Raw genomic sequence first — 17,749 nt, forward strand, 5'->3', positions numbered from 1 at the left:
CCAAAATCTCAAAAGCTCAGAAAACAAAATTTTATCAAAAGTTGGGTACCAACACTCATTCAGAGGCTAGGCCTGAACTGAGTGAGCCTATTTAAAAAATACTCATCTGTCCCACTTTTTGTGAAAACTCATGTATATTACTACAGACGTGATAATAGATCTAATTTGAGCGCTTTGCAGACCCTGCTGGGTGTTCTCTAACATTTGGTTTATGCGTCTTACTACTTCTCTACAATTTTTTCCTAAAGGAAAAGATAATTCAGTTCTTAGAAGCAGTGCATCGAAATGTTGCCTTAATTATTCTCTTAGAGTAGTTGTAATTGGTCTTCAGCTAACCTAGTAAATCCCAAGAGTGGGAAGTGTTATTGTTATCAGTTAAAATTGTCCTAATTAGTGTCCTAGCAGGTGATTCTTATGGGATTCATGTTTTCGTTATGTTGTCTCTGTATCTTATCATTTTGTATCATTTTGTTTTTCTTCAACATTTTTTAAGGTGTCACATCAGCCTTTTTAATGCTGGCGACTTAATTGCAAAAGCACACATAAACAGTTTGAAAGGTGTGAGAAGAAATTCACAAGTCACATGAGTAACAGCAACAAAGCTAGCATTCAGTCTGGAATTCCTCCGCCGTGCAAAACAACCCACTGCCAGTGGGTCGAATGGTGTGTCTTGAAAGGGAGAGAGAAATGAGCTTGATACAAGAAACATTTGTTTCACACTGAAAATACAGTGGGAAGTATGGATGTAAATTAAATATAGGCTTTCCCCTCTCCAAGCTTAATAGGGAAAATGAGACGTGTCCATAAAATAAATGAAATACGCAGCAGAAATACCAGAGGAGAGTCCTTGCAGCTAGGGGACCGGGAAGGGAGATCAGGAATCGGAACATAGGTACTTGGAGAGGGTGAGCTCATGGAGTACAGATGGGAGAGGGAGTCCAGCTATCGAGAAGCTAGCTCTGTGTTGAGTAGTAGAGACACACAAACAAATAAATTATTACAGAAAGCAGTATATGTTATCCTGGGGGCTTTGGAACCATAGCGGAGAATGATCAGTCCTTGGGAAGGTGGGCAGGAGTTGACTGTAGGGCAGGGTCTTGAGGAACTTGGGAGTTCACCCAGAAGGGCCGGGGTGGGTAACCTCTCAACAGCCCGACAGCTGCATGAGGTGACTTGTCATATTGTATCCTCCCTACAGGTGAATCCCACATCTCTTCTGGAACGATTCAGAGTGGGAAAGGCTTGCAGAATAAGAGTCAGTTTAGGACCATTGCGCCCAAAATTGTGCCCAAAGTCCTAACCTCCAGGGTGCTACCATGCCATTCACCGTCGCTCTCTGACCCAGTGAATCCGGGCCCTTCCATCAACGCCAAGCCACTGGGGGTGCCTGCCCAGAATTATGCCCTGATGCAGGTTGCTGGACAGGAAGGGACCTTTTCTCTCGTCGCCCTGCCACATGTTGCTTCAGCTCAGCCAATCCAGAAGCCCAGACTGCCACTGCCCGAAAACCTCAAACTGCCTATTCCTCGATACCAACCACCAAGAAATAACAAAGGATCGAGAAAGAAACCTGTTCAGAGCTCCTCTGCGAGTGGCGGTGACATACCTCCTGCCCAAAACCAAACGCCCCCCTCCCCCCCTGACCGGCCTGAACCTCCGCACAAAGCCAGTACCTCAGAGCAAGCACTGTCGCAGTCACTATACCCAACCCCCGCCAGCGTTGGCTCAGCGGTACCAACCCACCGAGGTGGCTCTGGAGACCCTCCGCCTCCAGCAACCAGTGACCGTGGAGACCTGCACCCTCTTGCCACCCCGACGCCATCCACACAAGCAGAGCCCTCTGCCAAGCAGGCCCCCGCCAAGACTCTAGGGAGAGCGGACGTGCTGAACAAGAAAACGTGCAGTAAACCTTGTGCCATTGCCGGTGGAAAACTTAAAGAGAAAGGTGATCTCGCAAAAGCCATGACCATTTTATCACCAGCTGTTTTTGGCAACACAGTGCAGCTGATCTCTCCAGTCCCCAGAGGTAAAGTGCCCATCCTGCCCTACGCCAGAATGAAAACAGTGGAGCTGTGCAAAGCACAGTCAGATGTTAACACCGCAGACAGCTCTGTCCCTGGGCTTGGGGCACCCTGTGCCAAGACACTGGCCGTCACAGGAGGCTTCCACGCCACCACCAGAATGGCTAGCAAGACGCCTGCCCCGCAGCCAGCAAGGCAGAGTCCCTGTGGAAGCGCTTTCTGTCCCGCCACCAGACTGGACCTCAGCCACAAAGCAAAACTGAACAATGGGGCAGCAAAGAGACGAGTAAGGAAACGAAAGGTACCAGATGAAATGTTGGCATTTCAGGGGAAGAGGAGGAAATGTATCATTAATAGGTGTAAAGACAGCAAAGAAAGGGTGAAACCCGATCCCCAAGAACCCAGGGACCAAAAACCTGGGGCTCTGAAGAAATACCGTAGCATTATGCCCAAGCCTGTGATCGTCGTGCCCGCCCTGGCTCCCCTGGCCTCTCCCACGGGTGTGGCACAGGCCCAGACACCTGGCAGCCTGGGACAGGACATTGTGTTAAATCATCCATTCACTCCTAAATACCTGGGCTGGAGGCAGGATGGCAGCGCCCCTCCTAAGCCCAGCTCTGCATTGAGGAACGGCTTCTCCGGCATCAAGAAGCCCTGGCACAGATGTCACGTCTGTAACCACCACTTCCAGTTCAAACAGCACCTCCGAGACCACATGAACACACACACGAACAGACGGCCCTATAGTTGTCGGATCTGTCGCAAGGCCTATGTACGTTCAGGCAGCCTGAGCACACACATGAAGCTGCATCACGGTGAGAACCGTCTGAAGAAACTCGTGTGCTGTGAATTCTGTGCCAAGGTGTTCGGTCACGTCAGAGTCTATTTTGGTCACCTAAAAGAAGTGCACCGGGTTGTCATCAGCACTGAGCCGTCCCCCGGGGAAAGGCAGCCAGGGGACGTGCCAAAGAGCAGAGGCCTGGGTGTGCGAGGGCCAGAGGGCCCCGTGGAGAGGTGAGTGCTGATGGGACGGAGGCCTGGCACTGAGGTCGGTCTGGATTTGGAGAACAGGGCATGATTTCGTATTTGGAAAGATGAGTTTGTAAAAACATCCCTGGATTGAGATTTGTAAGGTAGCTATGTCTTCCTCCTCGTTCTGTGAAGAGGTTTCTCTCTGGTTTCTGAGCAGTGGTGGGTTTTCATTGCTTTCTGTCCTGTCAGCCAGGGCACCAATGCCCAGATGCTGGGGACAGCAGAGTGAAGGACAATTTTTGCAGCTGAATTAATTATGAAGCAGTAAATTGCTGCATACAGTTCCCAGGGCTTTGTACAAGTAAGTTTCCCCAAACCTGTGGCCACAGAATTTATATCTAAACATCATCCTTCGCCCCAGAATGCAGTCTGACCCATGGTGGGGACTCTGTGCGCCCTGCACGGCCGGCCCCCGGGTGCCAGACCCAGCCTCTACAGTTGCCCTGTCTTTCCTGTCGTGCTGGTTTCCCGTGTCACTGTTGTCCTGTGGAAGTACTACTCTCTCGGGCTTCACAGACAAACAGGCTGTGTAGCTGGACAGCCTGGCTGGCAGGGCTTCAGGCACTGGGTACACCAGGGAGGCCCCTTCAGTTTGCCTGCTTTCTACTGAAATCTGTTCTCAGCAGCACGTTCTAACTTTAAAAGCTCTGCCCCTCGTCATTCTTAATTGTCCTGATTGTTCTAAACTCTTTCTATCCAGTTGTGTCTTTCTCTGTCACATTCACTAAAATCAGGGCCTCCTATCCTGTTTCTTCCTGGCTTTTCTGTAGTTTCCCTGCTTTTCTTTTGGGCATTCCCATCCACTTGCAGATAGTCTGTGCCTGATTTCTTTTTTTTTATTATTATTATTTTTTTTAGATTATATTTATTCATGAGGGACACACACACACACAGAGAAGTCTGTGCCTAATTTCATTAACACATCTGGCGGCCCCACTAAAGAAGCCCCCCTTCTTAACAGCCTTCTGTAATACATTTTGATTTTTAAGTGAATGTCCAAACTGCTCTCTCTCCGTGCTCAGGGTTAGTGAGGACAGGCAGCAGTGACGGTGGCCCTGTGCTGCCCTGCTTCCCTTGCTCCTACCCGGGGTAGAGACCAAAAGGGAAAGCCTCCTTTACTCAGTGGACACCGGGAGCTTGAGGACTGCGGGGCTGGGGCCGGAGCAGGAGTGACATGGGCGTCCCCCGGCCTCTGCTTCCCCATCCCCTGAACTTCTCCTTAGAGGGAGTGTTCTGGATCCCTGAAGGCCAACGTCCCAAAGGAAAAGCTTCAGGGATATTTTCTGTGAAATCTGATGTTGGCTATTTTCCCCCTTTGCAGGGAAAACAAGTCAAGCCCGGAAGAAGAGCTCCTCCTGAGCCAGGCAGATGATGTCAAATTACAGATCAGATGTGGCCGCTGTCAGATCACTGCCCAGTCCTTCGCTGAAATCAAGTTCCATTTACTTTACGTTCACGGAGAGGAAATTCAAGGCCGGCTACCAGAGGAGATCCTTCCAGGAAGCCCGGCAGCTCCAGAGGAACTGGCGAAACATGTGGCTCCTTTCTGGAAACAGCATCCTGAGAGAAGAAAACTGCTGAAGAAGCTCAGTCCCCCCGAAGATGAGCTCCCCGCATTTCCCAAATTGAAAGGGCAGCCCTGCCTGCCTCCTCAGAACAGTGTGGAGACGCTCAGGAAGATGGAGGGAGCCCTGGCAGGGAGGGAGCAGGAGTGGGGGGCGGCCCCCCGGGGCCCTGCGTGTCCCAGCCCCCACGCCCCCCCCTTCCTGGGGGCCCATTCAGGCCTGAACTGTGTCCTTTGTGCACAGACGCTGGCCAGGAAGGAAGACCTCCTCCTACACTGGGAGCAGCGGCACTGCTGTGAGGACCCGCCCAAGCTGTGGACCATCTTAAATTCACTCCCCAACCAGGGGGGGATCGCACTTTCTGGCAAATCTGAATCCTGAAATACTGGGGCAGGAGGGGGTTCAAGAGAGTGTTGCTTGCTCTTTCTCTCAAGGCTTTGTTCTCTTAGGGTGGTGCTTAATTATAAAACCCAAGCAAGTTAGGATCAGCATTAATGAGCACAAGGGATTTTGTACATAGCTATATTTTCTTATTTTCTTTCTCCTTCAATGTATATTTTTCTAACCATGTGCAGTTTTATTTCAGAATTCTGTGTACTGTTAATGTCTTAGACTTTATGTGAGAATAAATAAAAAGATCAAAACTTGGAGATTGAAATGTAAAAGATTATAGGCTGTTCTCCAAGTACAGTTTTCAGCGGGTTTGAGTGTGTGCGTATATCATTTTGTTCAGCTGGTTTCTGTTTAAGTAGACCGACAAATGTGATCTATTTCCAGGTGGCAAAACCAGTTCAGTCTCAACCATAGTACAGTGTTGATATTTATCAGATTTGCTGGTGTATTAGGAGAGGCTATAGAGCAGGATATTTAATAAACTTCGAGGCTCCCATAATTGAAAATCCATGTTTCCAGGACTTAAATTTTTTTTTTAATTTTGCTATTTTCTTAAATGTACACCACCTTGGAGATCAGATGTTGGTTAAGTCTTACAGCTGTAGCGTTCCGTATCAAAGTAATCAAAACGTATTTAGTACTCCAGCTAATAAAAAAACACTTTTTTTGGTTAAAAGTTCTTTTCAAATAGTCTTTCGGGCCAGGAAATTTACAACCTGGAAAGTGCACTAGATAGTGCAGTCCAGATGGCGAGGTGTCTGAATCCGCCCTCCCTCCCAAGGAACTTCGCGGGGCTGTCGCTAGCTGGGCTTTCGATGCCACTGGGCTTTTTCAGCCCAGGGTTCGCTTTGAAAGTCAAGAGTGAATGATTTGCCTCTTAAATTCCTGGGAAGTGACCTCGAATCAGCAAAGTTGCCATTTGGAGCTCTGGGCCGTCCTGGCTGCAAGTGTATTTTCTTAGAACAGGGGAGCTTGAGCTGTCATCCAGCTGAAATTTCAGCCTTTGGGCGAAAATGCTGTGCATGTGGCCACCTCGTCTGCGCAGAGCCAGGCCCAGGCAACAGTGGCCTGTTTTCCCGGTGCTGCAGGAAGTTACCCAAGCAAGAGGAACTGAATTTGAATAGATGAGCTCGTGGGTCTGTCTTAAGTCATCTGTTTTTAATGTCTTATTGTAAAAGCAAGCGTTTGTAAGCATGATTTGGCTCGAACAGTCCAGGAACGGAAAACTCAATCCTTGACCTTTTGTAAATCATTTTTGTAAATTTGAGAATAGGAGCCTAAGAGTGGAAATCTCAGAAAGATTTTGCCATGGTTTACGGAGCAATCGCGCTCTACCGAGTTTGAAAGGGATCATGGCAGACCTTCACTGATATTTTTAGAATGAGGTTCGTAATGAAACCACTTTACCATTCAGTATAGCACTCTGTGTGTTTGGGGAAGATTGGTCTGAAGACAAGAAGAAGGACATCCACTAAGAATCCTACTTGAATTCAAGCCATGAAACTCGGATTCAAACTGTAATTCGGAGACTCCTCAGTGCTCCAATACTAAGCAGCATTTCTGAAACACGAGCCAGTTGGCTAAGGCATAGGAATGGGCGTGGAGTGTGTCTGAAGCAGAGGTGTGGGGTCAGGATGCACTCACCCAGCATGGAAAGTCCGGGTCCCCAAGGTTCTGGAGACACCACCCGCCTACGGCCAGTGTATAACCACAAGGGCACAACACTGAGGGTATAGACGGCCTCTGAAAAGGAGACTTAGGAATGGGGCACCTGGCTGGCTCATGCTGGAGCTCCCTGGCTGGCTCCCCTTCTCATCAGGGCCTTAAACCCTAGGTTTGGAGGGGAAAAATGGGCATTCATCTTTAAGAAAACTCTTGTTAGGAGAGGAGATGGGCAGCGCACAGGGGCCTCACTGGGTGCTTAGGATTGGGGGTTCATTTGGAATAGAATGTTCTAGTTCTCTCTCCCCTGTATCACAGTGGGAATGGCCCCACTGCCACTTAAGGTGCTTCTGGCCCTTAAGAGTATAGCACGTTGGGCAGCCCGGGTGGCTCAGAGGTTTAGTGCTGCCTTTGGCCCAGGGCCTGATCCTGGAGTCCCAGGATCGAGTCCCACGTCGGGCTCCCTCCATGGAGCCTGCTTCTCCCTCTGCCTGTCTCTGCCTCTCTCTCGCTCTCCCTGTGTCTCTCATAAATAAATAAAATCTTAAAAAAAAAAAAAAAAAAGTATAGCACTTCTTCAAGAATGGCATGGAGAGGGACCCCTACTAAGGGGCAGGGGTGGGAAGAAAGGAGAGTCACCCAGTTAAAGTACTCTGGGAACAGATTGATGAGCCATGGGTCTTCATTGATAAGCCTTCCTTGGGCACAGACCTGTAACTAACGCAGTCCTCACTACATCCTTGACCCAAAGGCAGGGAGGTTAGAAATGTGTTGCTCGGGGCACCTGGGGGCTCAGTGGTTGAGCATCTGCCTTTGGCTCAGAGCGTAATCCTAGGGTTCTGGGATCAAGTCTTGCATCAGGCTCCCCACAGAGAGGAGCCTCCTTCTCCCTCTGCCTGTGTCTCTGCCCCTGTGTATTTCTCATGAATTAAAAAAAAAAAAAATTGAAATGTGCTGCTCCCTTCATGTGACCATGAGAGGGTGGCCTGTCAAAGGTTCCATCCCCTCACCTGGAAAACGTGGTGCTTCTGTCTCAAAGCACCACTACGAAGGGCCCATGAGACACAAAGGAAATGTCTGGCACATGCAGGCATCATTGGAAGGGGGAGCTGATATTTTCTACACTGCCGGCCAGCCTTGGAGAAGAGGTATGTTACACCATAGAAAGACCACTTAAAACAGCTCAGGTAGGCCTCGGGTCCAGAATTCAAAAATGAAAACTCTACTGAGAATTGTTTTACAGAAAATGTGTATTTTAATTTTTCAGTAATCCGAATTGTATGGAGGCTTGCTGAGTGTTTATTTAATCATTACAGAAAGCAGAATTCATGAAATCATGTTCACTTCAGGCCCCATATTTCTCCCCGCGGTTGCCACTCCCTGGTCCTGCTCTAGCTGGTAGCACGCGGCACCCACCCCAGTCTTGAACTTGACAGTGGACTTGTCTACTTCCCACTGGACCATAACCCTCTTAAAGGCAGGGATTGTGTCCATTTGGCCTGTAGCCCCAGGGTGGCCCAACACCTGACATGGAAACATACAATAAATATTTGTTGAAAAATTGGAGACATTAGCTCAAAACAAACAGAACTGCCACTTGCCATAGGAGCAACCCATATCCCAGCTAGGAAGACATAGAGGCAAATTCGGTCTTTAGCACACTCATTTTGCTTCAATGTCTTTTGCTTCTTGGAAAATTGTCCCAAAGCCAGCAAAATGAGACTTTTTTCCTTTTCTTTTGGCCCTAAATTATTTCTGAAAGTTACAGCATTTTAGATTTGTATTGTTTTATTAGCTGTCATTTTTATTCATGTCCTCTTTTGTTTCGCTCCCTTTCTCTGGACCTCTTCCTGGTCTAGCTCGGCTGTTCCTCCGTTAAGCTGTTCCTCATATGGAAAGTTGTCTCTTCATCAGCACGCCATAAATAATCAAACCTGGGTGCGTTCCATTACCTTCTCTGGCTCCACACTCCCACCTCCCAGATGCACGGCTCCAGTTTTCTGTGGCCCTAGTGACAGGACTGTTGGCAATAAATGCTCAACTTCATTTATTTATTAGAATCCTCAGATCTGGACTGGCTCGCTCCATTCAAGCCGCTGACATGCTTTGTTAGGTACATATTTTATGGAGTCTCCTCCTTTCACTGAGCTCCTGTAACGGTGTCCCGGTAAAGATGAACCGGGCTTTAACAAAACGGGCTTTTAGCTTCGACTTTATACTGACTTCCTTGACATTAGACAATCAGCAGCTTATCTAGGCTCATGGTGCAATCCAGTATATATTTCACCCATATCCACCTCTTTGGGAATGTTCCTTTTGAGGTGAAATGTTTATGGTAGTTCTTATTTGGTCATGGTTATCCTCATAATAAAACTACAGCCACAGTTTTGCAAGCATATTTTAAAGTTGTGTTCAGTATGCAGACGTTAGCTTAGTGGTACATCACATTTTCCATGCTCTGAAGTGCAAAAATGTTTCAGTGTGTTGCCTGACCCTAGGAAAAAAATTGCTATCTATGGAAGGAAACCAAATGTGGCAACTAAAGAGAAATAAATATTATCCGTTCTAATTTTGATGTGAAGCTAATCAGGATTTTGTTTGTATGAAACTTGCTCCCATCTTTAATATTGCTCCCCAATTTTGCAGCAAAGAAGTCACCTATAATAGGATGGCTCTGTTGCCTCTTCCGGGATGTTCCAAAAACAAAATTGCAAGCAATTAACATGTTGGCTCATTTCTGATAAGCCAAACAGCCACTAAGCACGACTCAAAAAAATAAAAGGTTTCACCTTCTATTATTAAACATGAATTTAATCTCCTACTCAGAGTTGTAAAAAGACCACCAGATCTTCCATAGGCTTTTGCAGAAACAGCAATGAACCTGATGTGACTATGGCCCGAGTTGCAGTGTCGATCGCAGTACAAAAATTTGGCCGTGGAAGAGGTCCAGGTGGCTCAAACATATGAGCTGCATAACCATCCCAAAGCTCTGGCTATATCTGGAAGTAATACTTAAGAATATGTTCTTAGGAAACTAAAACACTGCCTTTTCCAAGTGTAATCCAAATTAAAGCACAGTTCAGATTTTCACAAGACATTCAGGGAGCCAAGCCGTTTGAACAATGGTTACACCCAAGGAAAGTTAAAATATCCAAGATGACAAAGTCTTTTGAATGGTATTTACTCTTTCTTGAAGTAAAGGGTGGGGTGGGGGGAGTGAGAGGCCAGTCCTCCCGTGTCAGGATGGGGCATGAGGATATTTTTGATGATGAAAAGCCCCAACAGGGCACTGTGAAGGTAGCAGGGATCTGGATCTGGTGTCCACACAGCAAAATGCCAGTAATATTTTGGTACAGTCACAGTGGAGCAAATGAAATCTGACACACATTAGAATCTAAAACGTCCAGACTTCTTGACCCAGGAACTCCACTTCTGGGAGTATGTCCTGTAGATACCAGCACAGAGGCGCACAGATAGATGTGTGAGGATATTCATGCAACACCGTTTATAATCAGTGGAAAACTTACAATCCACATGAAAGTCCAACTTCCTGAAAATAATAGAGTGTAGGCAAGAATGCACATTGCGCTTTGATAGGTTCTCTTCCAACTTATTTTTTAAAGCCTAAGGCTACTTCACATTAAATTGATTCCATGACCCACTAAGGAGAAAATGCAATACACTGAAATACACTGTGGTAGACTTGAGACTCTGTGACCCCTCCCTGTCCCATCATGGCCTTTCTGGGCTGTTTCCCATTCCTTGGGGCCTTACTGCCAGAGGCTAATGAGGGACTCTGCTCTCTCTGCACAAATGCGCACCTGCTAGACCTTTGAAGGGTGGCCTCAGGCCAAATGGATGACTAACACTGGGGATGGCGGACACCCTGTGCCCACAAGGAAGACCTTTGGTGCCTCTCCAGCAATGCCCCGGTGGATCATGAGTGCACCTCCAGACATGGGCAAGAAGAGACATTGCTGCCTTGCTGGGGCTCACCCCAGTAAGCTGCTGGGGTTTGACACCCTTTTTCAAAGTTTCACTTGAGGGGCACCTGGGTGGCTCAGTGGTTGAGCATCTGCCTTTGGCTCAGGGCGTGATCCTGGGGTCCTGGGATCGAGTCCCGCATCAGGATCCCTGCAGGGAGCCTGCTTCTCCCTCTGCCTGTGTCTCTGCCCCTCTCTCTGTGTCTCTCATGAATGAATAAATTTTTTTTTAAAAGTTGCACTTGACTAGAGTGACTCTTTGGGTTGGGGCAATGTTGCAATTGTCTCTAATTTTTCCCCTGAAGTCACATTAATGGCAGAGATCTAGTGGGCCGAAGCAGAGGCAATCTGTCAGCATTGACCCCCGACAGCCTTCCTCTACCCTCCACTCGCTCCCCCTCTGCTGCCCTGTGCTGAGAGGCCCACCTGGCCGGTTTTCTGAATACAAGGATAAAACCCCTCCCTCTCCTCCTCCCTGGAGAACCTTCTGCCATTTGCCAGGTCACGAGGGCAGAACGTGGTGTGGCCAAAGAAAGGGCCTCTGAGCCTTCACGGTGATCTTTATCCTCCCATTGTCTCTGCAAGGAGAGTTTCTGAAATTCAGCCAAGTCTCTAAATTGATGCAGACAAATGCTGTGCCCCCACCCCATGTCAGATACCCAGCTAGCTGTCCCTTGGTCCAAACCATTCAGAGGCAATACCTAGCTAATTCTTTCTGTATGTATTCCTCAGAGGTCACTCTTTTTCGTGTTTCACTGTGTTGGCGTCAAGAAAATAGATCTGATTCCCTTTTTTATAGTGGCTTAAATTCATCCTGAGTTTCCAAAAAAGTGTTTACTTTTTTGAACTACTCACAGGTCCTCCAGGGATATACCAAATCAACACACAGCTACTGAATGCCTGGGCTTACGTGGAGAGCTACACCCGCACAGGCCATGCTGGAGCCCGTCTGGTTCAGGCAAGAGCTTCTGGACTTCCAGTCGGATGGGCTTACCTAGGAGGTGCTACTGCGGGGCTGTACTTGCAGATGGACAAGACAGGACAGGAGAATTTGGCCCTCTCGTTGATAATAAAAAGGCCCTAGGAAAGAAGAAAATTGGAAGGTATGAGCCAATGATTGGATGTTTTCATTTTGCTTTGGTCTTCCCCAGGGCGCTGAAACATGACTTCAAACATGTTCGCCATCTTCCGTGGAAAATAATAATTAGAGCAATAATTGGTATAACTCTAAGGGCCTTTATTGTGGAAGAGGGGAAGCTTACACAGGTTTCACAAAAGACTCCTGCTCTTCTGGGTCCTGTAGGATTAATTGGGGATTTCAGTCCATTTAGAATTGGGAAAATTTCCACATCACAGAATCCATTGCTATAACGGACACTAATAGGTCTCATTGTTGACAGTCCCAGAAAAGAAAGCTCTTGGCCCCAATACTGAGCAAGGTGCTAAAAAGTTGAGACAGTAGGTAGGAAGGAAATCCTGCTGTCCTGACCAAAGGTTTGCTCTCTTCCAGGGATAAGGGAGCATTCGGGTCTGCAAGGGCACAGACAACCCATTCAGAAATAGTAAAAGACCTTCTGGTACGGCAAGGAACTTAAAACAGGTTCAGTAAGACCTCCAGCACACTCTGGCATGAATGGTCTTTGAACTTAGGGAAGAAGCCACTGGATTTCAGTTGGTGGCAGAGCAGATGGAAGAGGAAGAAGAAAGAGCGAATTCTCCTGGAGTCAAGAGTGTTTGACTGTATTTCAGGAAAACAGGCTAACTGCTCTCTCTTGATGAGTTGTGGCTGGGAGGTGCTATTTGCAGGGACCACAGGAGTCTCAGGTAATGCGAACAGGCTGGGAGGTTTGAATTGAACCTTTCACACTGATCAGAGTGGCATCCGATTGTTAGCTGTACTTGCCAATTTCCCTCAAGCGGGATCGGCCCTGGTGCCCATGCGGCCAGCACTAAGCCGTAAGTCATCCCCACATCTTCTGTCAGATTCATCACCAACACCTTTGAGAAAACGTCTTCAGTGGGCAATTCTCTTAGAAGACCATTAAAATAATAATCAGGATGCCTGGGTGGCTCAGCAGTTGAGCATCTGCCTTCGGCTCTGGTCGTGGTCCCGGGGTCCTGGGATCGAGTCCCACATCGGGCTCCTGCTTCTCCCTCTGCCTGTGTCTCTGCCTCTCTGTGTGTGTGTCTCTCATGAACAAATAAGTAAAATCTTAAAAAAAAAAAAAAAAAGACCATTAAAATAAGACACAGAAAAGATCCACCACCATAGTGGCATCTGTTGACTCTGCAGCACCTTCCCCCTTCCCCTCTCCCTTGGGTGCCTTATTTCTCCCCTTTGGAACCAACACTGACAGGGTAACCATGCTTTCCAGGCCTGGACACATACTTGCCATCCAGGGAAGATGGATGAACCACCTCACCTCTGGCTCTGAGGTCTGCCCCCCCTTTGGAGCTGGTCGGCTTTTCCATTCCCGGCCAGCCCACCCTGCATTCTGCCCTGGTGACAGGGGCTGGCCCCACCCTGGGTCTGCCCATGTGCTCACCTGACCCCTTGCACGTGGTGACTAATAAGGGAGCCCTAGCTGTGCTCCCATGCCACCCTCTCGATGCTGAGCCCTCCACCTCACACAGTTTTCACTAGTCCCCAAGGGGGGAGGTAGCCCTCAGTGTCTTACAATTACCCCTGATGGTCAGTTTGCCCTCTCCTGTCCACCCTGGGCTGGTGGGAGTTTGGCAGGGAGCTCCGGGGCCACTAGGTGCCATGCCCAGCTCCTTCCTCCCCTCGTGTGGCCAACGAACTCTTGGCCTTCCTCCCCACTGCTTGTGAGCTTTCTGCACTGAGTCCCTGGGCCATCACCCCGGCCCACGTCGGGCTCCCCCAAGGCAGGCCCTGCCTCCCTGTAGTGCCTCCTGCACAAGTCTCCCTTCAACACACGCTGATCCACGCGCCCCTCTGCCAACAACCCTGATGCCAAACAGGGGCTGCTCCATTCCCCCTGGAAGCACCCTTCTGTTTCTTGTCCTGGGAGTCACACAAATGAGCACCGAGCAGAGGCCCACCTTCCAGGGGGTTGAGTTCTAACCCTCTGCCGCACACACGCAAGGAATGCGGAAAGCAAACGTCACAGACACCGTCAAGCCTCCCTCTGGCCCACGAAGCACCAGGCCTGGGTGTAGCGAACACGGCGCAGGGCACCTACTCATAGCATGTGTGCAAAGTGCAAGCTGGCAGCACTCATCACGCGCACAGAAGGGGCTCAGAGAGGAAACTTAAAAGGTAACGTTGGACCTGCACCTTCCCTGGGGTGGGAGTGGGGCCTCCAGGAGCAGGATGAGGGGGGCACACAGCCCTGGGCACACACTGGGGCACGGCTCTGGGAGCGCAGTCCAGCTCTCGTCCGTCAGATGCAGGCACCGTGCCGCTGCTCCAATGCCTTATCCAAATCCTCTTGCTGTGGAGGTTGGGACTCGTCAAGGATCTTGGTTTCCTAAGTAAGTGGCGCTCCTCAATCTCAAAGGCCTCGTGCTGTTTCTTCCACTCAACTTGATCAACAACTAGGAGAAGGACCGATGGGTACGTAGGCCGCACAGGTGACCGCCAGGGCTCCTGCCCAGACCAGTGAAAGCCATGGACCGTCTGCATGCCCAGGACCCGAAAAGTCACGGCCCTTCCTTCCCAGCAACTGAAGATCCCGCCTCTCGAACACTGAGGCAGAGGCCTACTCGTCACCAAAACAAACGGATCTGTCCTCTTTTCCCAAGTAGAAAATGTCACCAACTCACCAGCTTGGCCGGGGACGGTTTCTCCCAGCGACCCACGAGGCCCGAGGTGGGGATCCAGCCGCAGACCCTCCAGCAACTCCTGATTGTGATTTATTAGCGGAGGGAAATTTGGAATTGGACTTTACCGCGGGGATTCGCTCACATTTGAAAGCAATGCAGTTAGTAGTTCATCTTTCAACACTGAATGTATTTTCTCCGCTTTTATATCTTTCTGATGAATTAAGGGTTTATGTAAGGTGAGGGCTTGAAAGCATTAACAGCTGAATCTCTTAGTGGATCTGCTTGCCAGATATGGCTGGATGGGAAAACACAGGGACCAATTTTACATTGTTTCTCCACCAATTCATATCAGCCATGAACTGTGAAGCTTTCCCCGTCCTACAATGGGCGGATAATTTGAGTTCCTGGCCCTCGGGTTCTCCGGGCCGTTTTGAACAAGGTCTGCTAATTGAATTCAGTTGTTTGCCGTTTTAAATGCTCTGTGTTTTCCACAGAGCAAGAATATATTAAACTCATTTCATCTGTCATCCAAGAAGAATGGAGCCTAAATTTTATTACCAACTGACTTGTGTTCACCTTTATCCTAGATTTTTTATTTTGAGTGTTTACAATGTAATTAAAAATAATCAAGTCAAATTATCTATTTAATGGGTCCCTTTTGGGAAAGATTAGAGAAGAGAAAAGGTGCCTACAATTACTTCATTTTTGCTGAGCATTTCTGCTTTCTCACAGAAATACATCATGCAGCTGGTCACCGAGAGCGTTTTGTAATGTCACTGGTCACTCAACAATTACAAAATATCGTAATTAAATGTCCGAATACTCTCTTTCGTTTTCCCATTACAAATGATCATGGAACTTGATTAACTTCAGCCGGGTAGAAAGAACCTGGCTTTGGTGATATTGTTTTCCTGCAATGCACACCTCCAGGGAAAATGATGATCTAAATTTTGAAGTCAGAACCAATTAAAGTCTTGCATTTTTCCCAGTACAGCTGTAAGATGAGCCACATTTTTCAGGCATGGCTCAAGCAGACTCGTCAGGTCTCTGGGGCTCTCTCTGTGCCTCTGGGCGCTGCGTGCCTACTGCCAGCTGTGAAAAAGCATTCCCTAGGAACAGTTGCAAAATAGGGAAGAGAAATGATAAATTCACAAAGGCAGGGGCCATGGTGGGCAGTTCTGCACATTGATTGAGCATCAGGGCTGCCTGGACCTGCTAGAAAGCCCTGCCACCTGGTGAAAGAGTTTGGTACTTTGACATGCACAGCAGGGTGGATAGTTTTTTGTTTTATTTTTTTGTTTTGTTTTGTTTTGTTTTGTTTTGTTTTGTTTAAGGACTTTATATATTTATTCACGAAAGACACAGAGAGAGGCAGAGACACTGACAGAGGGAGAAGCAGGCTCCTTGTGGGGAGCCTGATGCAGGACTTGATTCCAGGACCCCGGGATCACGACCTGAGCCACCCAGGTGTTCAGGGGGGTGGGTAGTTAAGAAGTTGTGGAGCAGAAAATGAAACCTCAGTAGTAATGTCAGAGGGGGGAGGGCTTCCTAAAGAATTGGCCTTGGGGCTGATTGAATGGAAGAACAAATCCTCAGATAAGCTGTCAAATAAGAAATTAGCAAACAGGGGTCATTGATCAAGTCTCCTTATTTTTAAAGTTAGTTTTAATGATTCCCCAGATGATTTATAGAAACAACTTTAATGTCCTGAGTCTCTCCTCTAAAGAGTCGAACGCTGTGCAATTTTGTTCCATCTGACTCTTCCCCCCAACTTTGGTATTAAATAAACAAACAACCACCACCAAAAACTCCGGTATAATTAAGATGGAACAAATGAGTTGTCAGAGGGAACTGGCTCCTCTTCCCGGGAGGATTGTTGCCAGTCTGTTTGCTTTGGAGGATTTAAACAGCTCTGCCCTGGTGAGCAATAAACGCAAACCCCAAATTTGCTACTCCGAATGTTTGTTTGACAGAAGAGATTGGTTTTTCTGTTTTATTTTGTTTTTGCATTTTCCTCCCTGACCTAAAATGGGTCTTTGATATGTCATGTAGAGGCCAGTGTCTTTCTGTCACAATTAATTTATAAGGGCACCTGGGTGGCTCAGTGGTTGAATGTCTCCCTTGGGCTTAGGGTGTGATCCCGGGATCCTGGGGTTGAGTCCCACATCGGGCTCCCTGCGTGGAGCCTGCTTCTCTCTCTGCCTGTGTGTCTCTGCCTCTCTGTGTCTCTCATGAATAAATAAATAAAATCTTGAAAAAATCCAATTAATGTATGAAGCAATCAGACAGCATGGAGACACCACAGAGGGCGAGGCCTTGTAATGAAGTCTGAAGGAGCCTCTGCCAGCCGCTCCCCTGGCATCTCACGCTCCTCACCTACCTGCTCGGAGGCTTCTGCTCAGTCTGTTCCTCTTCCCTCCTCTTGCTCTTCACATCAATATCTGCCCATGTATTAATCAGTCTTTAACATGTGCCCAAATTTTTCTAGACATTTCCCCAAAGTTCAGCAAAAAGTGTTTTTTTCTTTTTTTTAAGATTTTTATTTATTTATTCATGAAAGACACACAGAGAGAGAGAGAGAGAGACAGGCAGAGGGAGAAGCAGACTCCATGCAGGGAGCCCGACATGGGACTCGATCCTGGGACTCCAGGATCAGGCCCTGGGCCGAAGGCGGCGCTAAACCGCTGAGCCACCCTGGCTGCCCTTTTTTTTTTTTTTAAATGTGACATGAGCGATATTAGCTCATTCTTTCTCATTAGTGCTGTCTCATTTGTGGCCATGCAGAACACGGCAGCACATCATTTGTATTTACCAAGATGTTATGTGCGACGTCATGATTCTTCTCAAGGTAACCAGCCGCCTTCCAGATGTGCCCCGGCACCACCCTGGGGTCAGAAGGGAGGTCGTGGCCTCCTGTGCTAAATGGAGACAGCCTGCCCTGGCCAGCCTGAGGGGCTGCACAGGCCCCGTGCCATCTTCCCCTGTATCTGAGCTGTGGCAAAGGAATGTTCTAGAGCAGCAGCACCAGCCATGTAGCCCCGCCCCCCATCCTCCTGGAGTCTGAACAAAGCCTGCAAGCCCACCTAATAGCCTGGGGCAGGAGGAAGACAGACCATTATGCATCAACCAGGAGGGCAGGTATGGGGGATCCCGGAGGGGAAGTTGGGGGAGATCCCAATACCGTCGGGGCTGCACACAGAGAGCACTGGGTCTTGCTGAATGTAGGCCCCCCACCCCCACCCCGTCCAGCTGCCACTCTGCAACCAGGAAAGCACCCCAGGGTGTTTGCACAGCCTGGAGAGCCAGA

At 48.4% G+C, this 17,749-nt stretch overlaps 1 protein-coding gene across 16 annotated transcripts in view; it reads left to right on the plus strand.

Annotated features, from left to right (window-relative positions):
• Positions 1–5,687, plus strand: part of ZNF438 (zinc finger protein 438) — a 402,501-nt gene extending 396,814 nt beyond the window's left edge. For all 16 annotated transcript variants that reach the window (XM_038529901.1, XM_038529900.1, XM_038529903.1 and 13 more), the window contains 2 exons: positions 1,199–3,035; positions 4,375–5,687. In XM_038529901.1, the coding sequence (XP_038385829.1) occupies positions 1,199–3,035; positions 4,375–4,999 (2,462 nt within the window). In that variant the 3' untranslated portion in view covers positions 5,000–5,687. The remainder of the gene's footprint in view (positions 1–1,198; positions 3,036–4,374) is intronic.
• Positions 5,688–17,749: the final 12,062 nt, after the last annotated feature.

This window comes from Canis lupus, chromosome 2 (genome assembly GCF_011100685.1).
Source record: "Canis lupus familiaris isolate Mischka breed German Shepherd chromosome 2, alternate assembly UU_Cfam_GSD_1.0, whole genome shotgun sequence".
In the NCBI taxonomy this organism is placed as follows: Eukaryota; Metazoa; Chordata; class Mammalia; order Carnivora; family Canidae; genus Canis; species Canis lupus.